The 14,582-nt window shown below is 36.1% G+C and overlaps 1 protein-coding gene and 1 long non-coding RNA gene across 5 annotated transcripts; one reads left to right on the forward strand and one right to left on the reverse strand.

Annotated features, from left to right (window-relative positions):
• Nucleotides 1-896: 896 nt before the first annotated feature.
• On the reverse strand, nt 897-11,162 carry LOC129726993 (uncharacterized). Of its 4 annotated transcripts, none has more exons than XR_008728449.1 (6): nt 10,815-11,162; nt 10,012-10,765; nt 1,569-1,685; nt 1,388-1,480; nt 1,122-1,325; nt 897-1,063 (listed from the first exon to the last, which is right to left on the reverse strand). It is a non-coding gene; the product is annotated as an uncharacterized LOC129726993 (long non-coding RNA). The 4 variants fall into 4 exon arrangements; XR_008728450.1 differs by having other exon boundaries at nt 10,577-10,754; nt 10,815-11,161; XR_008728448.1 differs by having other exon boundaries at nt 1,388-1,498; nt 10,012-10,754; nt 10,815-11,161.
• A 1,338-nt stretch (nt 11,163-12,500) lies between these two features.
• Nucleotides 12,501-14,064, forward strand: LOC129726991 (eukaryotic translation elongation factor 1 epsilon-1). The gene is made up of 4 exons (XM_055684325.1): nt 12,501-12,698; nt 12,750-12,962; nt 13,022-13,117; nt 13,856-14,064. The coding sequence occupies exons 1-4, from the start codon at nt 12,618-12,620 to the stop codon at nt 14,006-14,008; spliced, it is 543 nt and encodes a 180-aa protein (XP_055540300.1). The 5' UTR covers nt 12,501-12,617; the 3' UTR covers nt 14,009-14,064.
• Nucleotides 14,065-14,582: the final 518 nt, after the last annotated feature.

A 14,582-nucleotide genomic window follows, 5' to 3' on the forward strand; every position in this document is an offset into this window, starting at 1 on the left:
GTGAAATGTTCGAACGGTACCTTTTATACCAAGGCTTCTTCAGTTAGTTAGGAAGAAGGAGGGGCTAAGTAGATAATGAAATGACAAGGAACGTAAATAAGCATCAGAAAGTGACAACAACAATAACAGCAAAGTCAGATCGATTGTAACCGTTAGTGTCGACTGTGCTTGGGAAGAGAGGTGGTTATTGGCTGCGCGGTATGATTTAGACAATCGATATTAATTACCAATTTTTCAATAGTGTATCTCAAACAATAGTTTGTTTTTGTTACATAAATTAAACCGTAAAAGAATTTCTGATCGATTAATGCCAAAACCTCAAAAACCTGATTATAAATGACTGAAAAATAAGCCTTCAAAACCTGACCACTTTTCCCTAGTTTTCCTTGGTTGAATAACTAGATTTTCAAATCAGGTGCCTAACTTCGATATAGACGTTACTCAACGTCAAAAGTTAATCAACATTGCGCTTTGAGAAGTGATCTGGCACCTCTGATATGTGAAACCTTGTTGCCAAATCAGCGGTTTTTTCATCGCTTATCTCTCTCTCTCTCTCTCTGCTCTGAGTATCTCTAGTTCAGATCTGTTCAGACTACGCCGGATATCACTTGATATCGCCAGATGATATCGAATAGTATTTCGAGCGTTCACACTACAGTGAGCTGATATGATTTGACATTTGCTTTGTTAATTGAAAAGAGAAGAAAACAAAAACAGGTCAAAGCTAAAACAAGACAACAAGAGCAATGGGATTAGGATAGAGATGTCAGCTAGTTGGCTCGCACCAACGCGAACTCTCATATGCAATTGTCAAGATGTGCAGGATGAAAATAGCAAAAATATTTCCCTCCTGTTTTCTCGCATGCAACGCGAATTGCGAAATTTGTAGGGTTGCGTTAAATGTCTGTTAGCCGTGTTGCCAACTGCTGGAAATGTATTTGTGTTATTATTGGTTTTCGAACATGGTATCCGCGATAGCATGTAGCCGAGGTGATATCCGTTGACAGCTCGATTGTTTCGATTGCCGCAATTTAGCCAAATTTTATCCAGGCCGGACATTTTACTGCGAATGTAAGGATTTCATTAAAAAGTATGAATGTAAAGAAAAACTACACCCTTACTAAGCATGAACCAGAGGTTCCATATAGTTATAGCATACGACTTGTCCTCTTGAATTTTACACAGCAATTCCAAATACTGTTTGATCTGGCTCGCTTCATCATCGTACTCCCTGTCGTCACTATCAGACAAGCAAGAACCGGCGCAGGCGGCTTTGATAATGATCCCTTCTGCCTCACCCGAACCGGAGGAGTCCATTCAATCATCTTGAACGAATACATGAATTACGTTAAATTAAAAAAATAAATAGCATACGACAGTTTATTACCGTTTCCATCATTACCGCTTTGCATTTCGGCATCAAACAACGTGCGGTTCGGCATTGGCAAACTTCTCAACATAGAACAGCACAATTGAAAACCTGAAAATGTATCGTAATCTGTTAAGAATGAAATACTATTAAAAAATTTAAAGATAGATAAATAAAAGTGAGTTTTTTCAATACATACCTCTATCCATTTTATCAGGGAAGATGCGAGCATCCACGTTATCGTGTGGTTCAATCTGATTCCTGATTTCTCGGTTAGTAAGATGTTTTCCATTCCTTAGGGCTTCTCGTACATGTTCTAAAAAGAAAAAAAGGCAGTAGGCTTATTAAAATCATTCATGTTCGTTACAAAAAAAGAGCTTTCTAAACAGGCCTCTCAGACCATCTAATCTTCTATCTTCTATACCTATAAAAATGCAGTCCGGTCTGTCCGTCTGTCTGTCGGTCTGTCTGTCTGATCCATATAGGCTCGGAAACTACCAAACCGATCGACGTGAAAATTTGTATGTAGGGGTTTTATTGGCCGAGAAAGGTTCTTATGATAGTTTGAGACCCCTTCCTCTTCTAGAAGGGAGGGGTCCCATACAAACGAAACACAAATTTCTGCACATTTCAAAAACTAACCAAGCAAATGGAACCAAATTTGGCATGTGGATGTTTATAGGAGTAACAAATATGTCCATATTGGTTCGACACCCCTCCCTCTCCTGGAAGGGAGGGGTTCCATACAAATGAAACACAAATATCTGCACAACTCGAGAACTAACCAAGTAAATAGAACCAAATTTGGTAGGTGGATGTTTTTAGGGGTAACAAATATATCCATAATGGTTTGACACCCCTCCCTTTTCTATAAAGGAGGGGTCCCATACAAATGAAACTCAAATTTCGCACAGCTCGAGAACCAATCAACCAAATACAACCAAATTTGGAATGAGAATGTTTTTAGAGGTGACAAATATGTCCATAATGGTTCGACTGTCCTCCCTCTTCTGTGAGGGAGGGGTTTCATACAAATGAAACACAAATTTCTGCTTATCTCGAGAACTAACCAACTAAATGGAACCAAATTTGGCAGGTGAATGTTTTTAGGGGTAACAAATATATCCATAATGGTTTGACTCCCCTCCCTCCTCTATAAAGGAGGGGTCCCATACAAATGAAACTCAAATTTCGCACAGCTCGAGAACCAATCAAGCAAATATAACCAAATTTGGTAAGTGAATGTTTTTAGGTGTAACAAACATGTCCATAATGTTTCGACACCTTTCTTTCTTCTGGCATGTCTCTAAATACCATTTCGAAATTTAAGATGGCGTCTTCCGGTTTCTGAAAAACAGCGGCAAATGACCAAATACCATCCAATGTGGGTATTTCCGGAATAGTAATGATGCACTGAAGCCACAAGTCGACCTCAGACAACATTTCGAATTGTAAGATGGCGACTTCGGTGTCTGGAAAACAGCCGAAAAAGACCAAATAACACCCAACATGAGAGTTTATTAAATCAGAATGACGCTCAGAGGCCAAAAACTGTTCCCTAATGCCATTTTGAAATCCAAGATGGCGACTTACGGTTTCTGAAAAATAGTCTGAAGTGACCAAGTACCACCCAATATGTGTATCACCGGATCCAGAATGATGCAAGGAGCTAAAAATTGACCTCAGACACCAGTTTGAATTGTAAAATGGTAACTCCTAGGATACAACCGAAAATAGCCGAATACTAATACATATGGATATTTCCGTAATCGAAATGATGTACAGAAGCCAAGCATTGAAACCATTTTGAATTCGAAGACAGCCACTTTCAGTTTCTGGAAAACAACGAAAATTACTGAAATGCATTAAATATATTTCCGGAATAGAGGTGATGTACAAAAGCCAAATGTCGAGGATGTTGTCATTCCGAAGAAACCAATCATTTCAAACGATATAAACAAGTCGCAAGAATCAATGGATTTGAAATGTTTAAAATTATTAAATTAAACACTAAAATAGGCGGGACGAAGTTTGCCGGGTCAGCTAGTAAACATATAAAAACGCAGTTCTGTCTGTCTGTTCGATCCATACAGACTTGGAAACTACTGGACCGATCGGCGTGAAAATTTGTATGTAGGGGTTTTCTAGGGGCCGGGGAAGGTGACTAAGATAGTTTGAGACCCCTCCCTCTTCTGGAAGGGAGGGCTCCCATACAAATGGAACAAATTTCTGCACAACTCGAGAACTAATCAACCAAATGGAACCAAATTTGGAGAGTGGAACTTTTTGGGAGCACGAAATAGTTTCGTGGTGGTTTGACACCCCTTCCTCTTTTAAACGGAAGGGGTCTCATACAAATGTAACACAAATATCTGCACAACTCGAGAACGAATCAAGCAAATGGAACCAAGGGACGAGACAGCTTTTATCTGAGTTACTCTTATGCTTGAGAGTAACTCTAATTTACTCAATATTACTCCGAAATTTCCAGATGATTCACATCTTTGATTACCTTGAAAGCAAGAAATATATATGAACGGTGGGATCGAGCAACATTCATGTGTATATATGCGGTGGGAAAAAAGTTCAAGGATGGATATTCAGAGACACGAGAGTTACTCAGATTTGCTCTTTATTTTTCAGGTTTCCTCAGAAAAACTCGGAAAACCTCAAATTTACTCACTGTCTTACCCCTCGAATGGAACCAATAGTGATTTGACACCCCTCCCTCTTTTTGAAGGGAGGGGTCTCATACAAACGAAACACAAAATTCTGCACTACTCGAAAACTAATCAATCAAATGTAACCAAATTTGGCATGTGGAGGTTTTTGGAAGCAATATTTCCATGGTGGTACGACACCCCTCCCTCTTTTGAAAGGAAGGGGTCTCATAAAAATTTAACACACATTTTTGCACAACTCAAGGGAATCAAGCAAATTGAACCAAATGTGGCATGTGAAGGCTTTTGGAAGCAGGGCATATTTCAATGGTGGTTCGACACCCCTCTCCTTCTGTAAGGGAGGGGACCATTAAAAATGAAACACAAATTTCTGCACAGCTCGACAACTAATCAAGCAAATGGAACCAAATTTGGCATGTGGAGGTTTTAGGGAACCAGAAATGTTTCTATGATAGTTTGACACTCCTTCCTGTTCTAGAAGGGAGAGGGAAAGGGAAGGCTCCACCTAATTTCCCCGAAAAACAGCCTAAGATAATCGGGATGATGCGAAAAGCAAAGCAAAGCCTTGGTGCTACATTCCGATTCGGAACTTGACCTTCTGTTTACTATACACAGACTTCGCAGCCAATCGTTAAGTGTACAGGACAATTGCGGGGCTAGCGCTACGATCCTACTGACACTAACAGTCTCTCCCGAGTCAAGACTCGAACCTACGACGACTGGCTTGTTAGGCCAGCATCGTACCTCGAGACCAGCTGAGAAGGCTGGGAGATGCACAATCGCCAAGGCGGGATGATGCACAATCGCCAAAAATCTACGCCAGACGCTATTTTTGAATACAAGATGGAAGCTTCTGGCTTCTGGAAAATAGCCAAAAATGGCCGAATACCATCCAACATCGATATTTCTGGATCCATAATAATGACTAGAGGCCAGAATCTGATATCACATGTCATTTCGAAATCCAAGATGGCGACCTCCGGTGTATGGAAAACAGCCGACAATGACCAAATACTCATATGGGTATTGCCGAAATCGGGATAATGCATAGAAGCAAGAAATCGATCCCAGACAACATTTTGAATTCTAAGAAGGCGACTTCCGATTTCTGGAAAACAGCCAAAAATGACTAAAAACCACGCAATATTAGTATTTCCGAAATCTAAATAATGCATAGCAGCAAAAATCAACCACAGGCATGATTTTGAATTTTAAGATGGCGGTCTCTAGAAAACAGCGCAAATGACCAAATTCCGCCCAATATAGGTGTTTTCGAAATCGGGATGATGCACAGGAGCAAAAAATCGACCCTACATCCCGTTTCAACTCTAAGAGGGCAGCTTCCAGTATTCGGAAAACAGCCGAAAAATGACCAAATACCATCCAATATGGGTGTTTCCGGTACTTTAATGATGCATAGAAGCAATACATCAACCGCAGGCATCATTTTGAATCCTAATATGGCAACTTCCGGTTTCTGGAAAACAGCCCAAAATGACTAAATACCACTCAATATAGGTATTCCTGAAACCTGAATGATGCATAGCAGCAAAAATCGACCACAGGCGTGATTTTGAATTCTAAGATGGCGACTTCCGGTTTCAAGGAAACAGCCTACTGACCGACTATCACCCAATATGGGTCTTTCCAAAACCAGAATGACGCCCATAGGTTCGATATTGACTCCACGTCGACTTCCGGTTTCAAGGAAACAGCCTACTGACCGACTATCACCCAATATGGGTCTTTCCAAAACCAGAATGACGCCCATAGGTTCGATATTGACTCCACATCCCATTTTGAAATCCATGACAACGACTTCATGTTTCTGGGAAACAGCTGAAAATTACCGAATACCAATCAAAATAGGTATTCACAGAATTGATGTGATGTACAGAAGCCTTAACGCGTGAATATTATCATTCCGATAAAACCAATCATTTCAAATGATTTGTTCTTTTACAACGTATCTAATATCCGATGCGTCATGCGTTTGCAGAATATAAACAAATCGCAAGGTCAATCTTTAAATGTATGAGGAATCAATTTAGAATGTTTAAAAATTTTCAAATAAAGAAAACAAATGGACGTTGCGAAGTTGGCCGGTCCAGCTAGTCTGTTATAAATGTTAATCGACTCAGTTTAATTTTGTGAGCCAAGCCTGGACCGGTTTGAACGCTTGCGGTTGCATTTGAAAGGTCTTGTGCTGTATTATTTCTAAAGCCAAAACGGTTTATTCAATTGGTACAATATCTTCAGCAAAGCTGTAGACCGTAATATTGTGCTTCCGGAAAGAATATACATTGTGAGAAAATAAGGGTATTTTTTGGAAAAACCCAAAAATGTAATTAAAAATTAAATATCTCAAAACACTCGCTTTTTGTAAATCTGATTTTTTTTTCACAAAAACTACACATTATAAGCTAACTAAAAATATTTAACTTAATTTGGAAAAAATGGAAAATGAAAAAAATCAAATCAAATGAAACAAATTTTTTTATAACTTTTTTTCAATTTTTTTTACAGTGTATATTTTTTTAGAATAAAATTATTTTATACAACTTTGCCGAATATACTCTACCGATCAAACAAACCGTTCAGATGCTAAAAATATCATACTTAGACAATCCGCGCGGAACATAATCTCAAAACTTGATGTCCTGGGTTTTGTGCTGACATAAATCAAACGTCGCGACTATTTCCTTTTAACTATTTGCTATTTCTTGTGCTGAGTTTTTTCAATAATAAAAATATTTTTAGCATCTTAACGGTTTGTTTGATTGGTATAGTATCTTCGGCAAAGTTGTAGATAGTAATTTTGTCCTCCAAGAAAAATATACACTGTAAAAAAACTGAAAAAAAATCTAAACAAAATATTTTATTGTTTTTTTTTTTAACTTAGTTTTTTTTTATTTTTTATTTCTCCAGTTAAATATTTTAGTTAACTTATAACGTGGAGCTTTTGTGGAAAAAAATTAGATTCATAGAGAGTGAGTGTTCAGAGATATTCAGTTTTTAATTATATTTTTTTTTGTTTTTTTTTTTCTTTTAAACACCCTTTTTTCTCATGGTGTATATTTTTTCTGGAAGCACAAAATAACTGTCTACAGCTTTGCTGAAGATATCGAACCAGTCAACCAAATCGTTTTGGCTCCAATTTTTTTCCATTTTTTTGGGAACCTTCACCTTTTGCGTTGCTCATTTCTCCATGATCGGACAGCCATCGATGTTTAGCATGTCTTTTGTGGTTTTTATGAAAAAAAAAAATCAGATTTTTCAAAAATGAGCTATTTAGATAATTGATTTTGAATTTTTGTTCCAACTTTGTTTTTTTAATAGTGTTTTTTTAGAGACATCAATACCTTCTCTACATAGCATTTCATTTCTTTTGCCCATACAAACTTCTATGCAAAGTTCAGCCAAATCAAAAATGACAATTTAAAAAATATATGAAAACTGGGACATTTTTGGTGGAATTGTTCCTTGGAGATATTGTGCCTATAATGCTTTTTTTGTTCAAGAAACATTTATTTGACACGGAACAAGAGTAATTTTTTTTCCTCAAAAACAAAATCCCAAAAAAAAATCTCTCAAATTCAACAATACCTACGCTATTACAATGAATGATTTTGTCTTATTTATTTCTAATTAAATTAAACTTATTATAAGAATCTTTCTCTACAAATAAAATGTGTGAAAAGTCCTTTTGATTTTTTTGATGACAAGTTTTTTCATTAACCTACCAACAATTACATTCACTGTATTACGAAGACAGCTAATATACGTATATTATTTGTTGAAAATGAAATATATCTTCTAACAATATATAAATATAAAAGCAGATTCTGGGTAAACCTTAGAAAATGGACAAAAAATTTCACAAGGCGGCGAATGCTTGAAATTTTTTTGTCCATTACTCTTACTCTTTCATAAATTTACATTTTTAGCGCATTTACTCTTTAAATGAATTAAAAATACATTTTTTAACGCGTTTTTCAACAATTTTTTTTACATGTATCCGTTTTTAAGATATTTTAATATAAAGCTTTAAAAATTCAGATTTTCATGAAATACGCTTTTTCGTAAGTTATTTGTAGTTCTTCAGCAACAAACCTAGATTTGTTAAACATTTAACCGATATAACACAATTTATTCTTTGACATCAAAGAGTTCATTTTTATAAGAAGTTGCCTTATAACTTCTAGTTTCTTTAAAAAAAAATCAACACTGTTTTTGTAAATTAAAATTGAATTTTTTTTTCGAATTTCCAGATCATTCGGCATGGAAACGCTCTGAATTAGATTTTAAATGATTGTATAACAATTCCCTGAAAACCATTATTCCGAAACTCCGAAATTCACGCTCGATTTTCTCACGTTTTTTTTTTCGTTTTTATCACGCTTTTTAAAAAAACTTCAAATCAAGAATAATGTACTTCCAGTTGCAGAAAATGTATTCGAAACATCATTTTAATTTATACCTTGTGTCTTTGCATGTTGTATAGTTTTATGAACTTAATTTATTTGATCAATTTTCTGAGACAACCAAGTACCATAGCTGTTACAAATAATTTGTGTCATAATTTTGAGAAAAATGAACCGTGAAATACGTATTTCATCGACTTTGAAGCAAAAACTACATATTATTCGGGCAGTTTAAAAAGAAGATCTGCTAACAACTTAAAAATCCCTACAGTTTGGTCCTCATAAAGCGTGGTTTTAAATATTAGAAAATCTAGCGGTTCCACAATTTTCACAAATTAGACTCTGCTAGCTATGCTAAGGAATAAGCAGTACAAATCATATTGATATTGCATGTATAATAGCCGTGAGAAAGTTCGTGAAAATTCAATGAAGAAAAATATCAAAAACTAACCTTTTCTAGTTTATTCATTTGTATCTTGAACTTTTGTTCCATTCAACTATGCATCATTTTACTCAAAATATCATAAATTTCAATTGAATCCAACACAAAAAATTCAGTTTTTATCATTTCACTAAATTCACAGTTTTGACAAATTCACGGTAATTTTGTTTTTCTAACCGTGATTAAATCAAAAAAGTACTGTACTACATATTGAACTCATTTCAATCACGTTTTTCGTTTCAGGACAAAAGTAATCATATATTAGTTTAAAAAAAAAAAATCACAATTCTTAGTGTAAATACTGAAACTTTATGATTGCATTTAGGCCTTAAAAATGACCACTGTTATGTTCAGTCAAAGTTCAAACGTTTTGTGAGGGGTTTTCTATGTTATTTTTTCAACTCAATTTAGTCTTTTTTCACGCGGTTCCATACAAACTTGGAACGCATCCCCCGCGTAAAAAAATTGACTGTAAACTATTTTCCCGAAAACCACAATAGAAACGTTGTCTTAGAATCCAAAATTTTTTTTGTTCACACGAAGTAATGAGTCTAAGCAACTAAAACTTCGGCTCAAAATGTGCATTTCTAACTCTTATAGCTTCACCTGCGCTATGTGTAGTCCTTTCAATATATCTTTTTTCTGAATAATTAACACAAAACGAGCTCAGTGCTGAAAATAACTAGCTTAAAATTGTACTCACTATCATAAAAATACCAATTGGAGTACTAATAGGAAAAATAGTTAACTTGTTGCCTAATACAAGTATTCTGTCATAAATATATTTACCTCGGATAAATGCATTTTTGCTCACACATGTTATACACACATACACGTAATACACACACACACCAACACACACACACACACACACACTACTCACACACACACACACACTACTTACACGCACACGCTACTCAGACAGACCCACGCTACTTACACACACACACACAAACACACAGATACACACACGCACGCACGCACACACATACACACACGATACTTACACATACACGCCATTCACACATACACACACGCTATTCACACACCCACACGCTACTTAGACACACACGCTTGATATACGACACACCATACCTCCACTATCGGCAGCACCCAAACGGCTTCCAAGTCTTCCAATGGTCCCTTCCCCCCAGTGCCAATTTCGGGCTGTATTCCTTCCAACTGGTGGGGTCCAACTCAGATCTCAGATCGAAGGGAAGCCGAACTATTCGCCTTGACGGTCGACCAGGGGATGATCTTCTCTCAACACGGAATGTCCTTTCATAGCGTCACTCAGTGTGGGGAACTTGGGTGATTGGGGGGAGAACTTTAGTATTTTGCTATTTCCTGGGCCAACCGTTTTATGATAAATAAACCATCCTAAGGTTGTTGGGAAAGTTCCTCAACCGACACCCGATTGTAAACGTGTGTGTGCTGTCCATGACAAATCATTTTTGCACACTCATGGATCACGGACTACCAATCATCCGGGTGGTTAAAAAAATTAGCAATAAAAATTTTCAGTTTCCCGGCATCTGAGATCAGCTTGATCTAGTGAAATTCAGCGCTAAACAATTCGGGTATTCCTCCGCTAAACAGTATATCAGGGACCACCAAGTGTGTTCCGAAACCATCTCTGTTCGCCAAACTGGCGTCTCACCTAATTCGGTGGAAATTTTATTCGCCCGCAGTCCGGCTGATTTAAGCCATTAAGTTAAATGATTTGCCATTTAAGCAATTGCGGTGTGATTTATTGATGGTTGATTAAAAACTCATTCAGGCGTTCCGCCTGCTTAATACTCCCGGCAATTTTCCAGCGGCTCCTCGAAATCATCGGCCTACAAACAAACTGTTAGTTTTTTATTAGGGTTATAGTTATGAGTGATAGCAAAACTTACGCCGCCTCGCCGTGTTGATCCCGCGGTTCATCCATCCTTCCTTCATGAATTCTTCACCCATTGCACTTATGTTTATTAAATAGTTTCGAATAAAACCTCACGAAAAATACGGAAATAATATATAAACTTTAGTAACAGAATTTGACCGGATTTGTTTTGATTGAGTTGTCAAACAAGAGGAGCTAAAATTACACGCAGGCTTGCCAGATCTACGGATTTATCCGTAGATCAACGGATTTGTTCGCTTCTACGGAATAATATTTATATGGGAAATCCGTAGAAAAGAGGGGAAATCAGGGAAATCCGTAGAATCTACGGATTTTAACGAAATAATTCTGGCGACGCTGATTACACGACAAAGCGGTTGAGTCCAAAACTACCAATGAGTATAAAAGAGAGGTGAGGAGGAAACTTACTAACACTTGCACGCGTCCCTCTGCTCGCCCCCTCTGCCCATAGTTGATGCCAAATAGTGACGTAGCTATTTGGGTTTCGCATTGAGTTCGTCTAGTTGTTTAAATTTGAAGCATTTACTAATACTAGAAAAATTCACTCTCCTCTTCACCTCTCTTTTATACTCATTGCAAAACTACTCAAAAATACGTACTCGCGCAACAACTCAACGTTTGGGTTAAAACTACCCAGCTTGGAGATCGCATTTTCACCCAACTACAAGCTCGAGAGCCGAACATTAAAGTTGAGTTCTTTTGAACTGCTTTTTGGGTACTTTCAGTTTTCAGTGCAATTGGAATGAAACTGACAGATAATTTTTATCCTAATTTTGACAGTGTCGCCACTCTATACATAAATATTTACAGGCACTCTACTGGGGCCAGGGTTGCCAATGTTCCAGTTTAAACTGGATTCTCCAGTTTTTTCCAAGTGATCCAGTCAAACAGTTTATTCTCAAAATCTTCCAGTTTTTTCAGATATTTTCCAGTTTTATCCAGTTTTTATTCACTCCGATTGGTTTTCGGAAATATTTTTAAAACGGAAATTTTGTAGGTTGATGAATTATTCTGACAATTCTCAACAGCATTTTCAGTATACTATCTTCTCGCACGAAACACGGTTAAATAAAATACGACATGACATGGTTAAGATAAAACCAAACAAATAGATTTTACCAGACCATCAAAAAATCTTCTAATTATTTTCTGTTGCGTAGCAGTTAAAAAATTGTTATAGGAATTAGATACCAAAAGTATAGCGAAGTCAGAAATAATTGAAATTAAAATTTCACTGATGTAACGGAAGGAGATGTTGCGTTAATACTTTTGTTAAATATAAAAGTAACTGGAAAAGCTCTATTTTCTTAATTTTGAGATAGATTGATCGCGTAATTTTAAATTTTGCTACTGTTAGAGGAAATTTTTCAGTCCATAATTTTAACAAGATGTAAGCCCAAAACAAAACAGTTCTGATTAAAATGAGTAATTTTTTGCGAAGAGTTATATCTTTAATTGTTGTATCCAAAACTGACACTGGATTCAATCTCCATAAGAGAAAAACTCTCTCAAATCTTTGTTTTTTACTTTTTTTTAAATTTATTTGGGACCCAATTTTTTCCAGTTTTTTCTTCAGTCTTTTTCCAGTTAAATCGAAAATTTTATTGGCAACTCTGACTGGGGCGGTTTTAGGTTTTTCGAGCAGTTGCTGACACTTTTCAAAAACATCTGGCATCACTGAATGATATATAACATCCCAATGTCAAAAAATTTTATATTATATACTTTATTAGGAATAATATAAATAGTTATACTGTAATTTATTCGGTTTTAACGAAAAATACAGATTTCAAACATGGTTAGTATTGAAGGTGTTACAAAAACTGCCAACTTTTTAAGGGTAGCTCCAGGAAAAATCGGCTATAACTCCGAAAAAGTAAGACATCGATTTTGCCTTTTTATAGACAAATCTATATAATTATATTAGATTATAACCAGGTATATACCGAAATCCAACGAGAGCATTTCTGGATATTCTTCTATCCTGTTGTCTATGGCACGTGAGAGTAAAAACGAAATAATAAAGGCCAGTTTCAAAAATATTGAAACCGAATTGCAAGTTGCACAGTGGATAGATTACTCAGTTTTGTTTGTTTTGCCGGCTGGCAAGGATAAACACGTTGCGAAGACGCTTTTAGAAGTAGGTTCTATCAGGTTGTGTAAACAAACAAGCTAAATAACACCTTAATGTTTCAACAGGAATTGAACAACTATTTAGCAACGCGGTCGTATCTAGTCAATTACTCGCTCAGTTTGGCGGATATTGCAGTATATTATGCTATGCGCGATACTCTGGTAAGCTACACAATCTAAAGTTCTTTTGTATTGATTTTTTTACTGATTAAAAATTGTTTTACTATTAGCTACATTACCAAAGTACACTAAAGTCTTTTTCACACGGGGGATACGTAGAGTGGAAATTTTAAAAATCGCGTAAACCCCAAAATTCGCGTCAATTCCGAAATCCTCGTGAAAAACAGCATGAACTCTGTAATCTGCGTAAAAAACTTCACTTGCTAAACGTTATTAATCATTTCTATTGAATGCTTTCAAAAACAAATCAACAACAGTTTTATTGCAACCTGCTAATCGAGCTGAAATTCGAGAAGAAATATAAAAAGGTTAGACCAAATCAGTGAATATTCAGCAACTTGATTAAGTAAACATTTGAAAATAAAAAAAAAAACACTAAAAACATGTGTCGTAAAAACGACTTCTAGGAAACCCGTGTAAAAAACGCGTAAATTCCGAAATCCGTTAACAGAAACGCGTAAATTGAGTGTATCTCTATACATAATACATTACCTCATAATGATTAAAATGATGCTGCTTGCAGCAGTGTTTAAAAATTATTTTTGTATATTTTGCTCTCCTACGAGAACTTTCAATACAAGTTACATACATATACTACCTATATACGCTCCAAATATTATAAAAAAAGATTTTTTTTATTTCTGTGACAAATTTGTATACGTCTTATTAAAATTCTATAATGATATTAATATCCAATTCAACAAAATTAAATAATTTCAGGTCAACTTGACACCGTTGGATAAGGAAAATTATCTTAATATTTCTCGCTGGTTCAATCATTTACAACAACAAAATGAAATACGTCAAGAAGATAAATTGATAAATTTTTCAACTTTACACCTGCTGGGATGGGCAAAAGGAACCCACATTTGAATAAACTGTGTTACCATCAATTTTAACAATAATAAACGCTGAATTAAATTAACTGAGCCATACATAATTATTTGCATTTATTGTGTCAATGCAACAAGCCTGCCCTACCTATCACGGCTGTCTCGAGGCGAATGTCTCAAGACTTCTCTCATCCTTCAAGTATTGTTTAATTCGTTCTAACGCTTCGAGAGACCTATTAGGATGTGACGCAAGATAAATGTAATCTCCAGATTTTCATATCAATTGGTGAAAATCTGGGGATTATCACAGAAGACGAGGTGAGTGGCGAGTTACTCGCCTGACCATTTTTGGTGGATGGCTGGATTTTCGATGAGTAGCTCGTCTGAGTAAACTGCTCGACCCAGTTGTCACCAGCCAAGTTTAACTCGCGTTCCCTAATACATCATTTTGCTCGCCTAGATTTCCTAAGATTTTATACGGGAGAATCGACTTTGTCCAAACATGTTCTCCAGAGATGTACAATAGTTTACCCGCAAAAATGGTGCCTTGAACAAGGGCCCACCTTAATGAAAAATCATGTTTAAGATGCCTAATAATAATTGAAATGATTCAC

Source organism: Wyeomyia smithii, chromosome 3 (genome assembly GCF_029784165.1).
Source record: "Wyeomyia smithii strain HCP4-BCI-WySm-NY-G18 chromosome 3, ASM2978416v1, whole genome shotgun sequence".
Taxonomy (NCBI): domain Eukaryota; kingdom Metazoa; phylum Arthropoda; class Insecta; order Diptera; family Culicidae; genus Wyeomyia; species Wyeomyia smithii.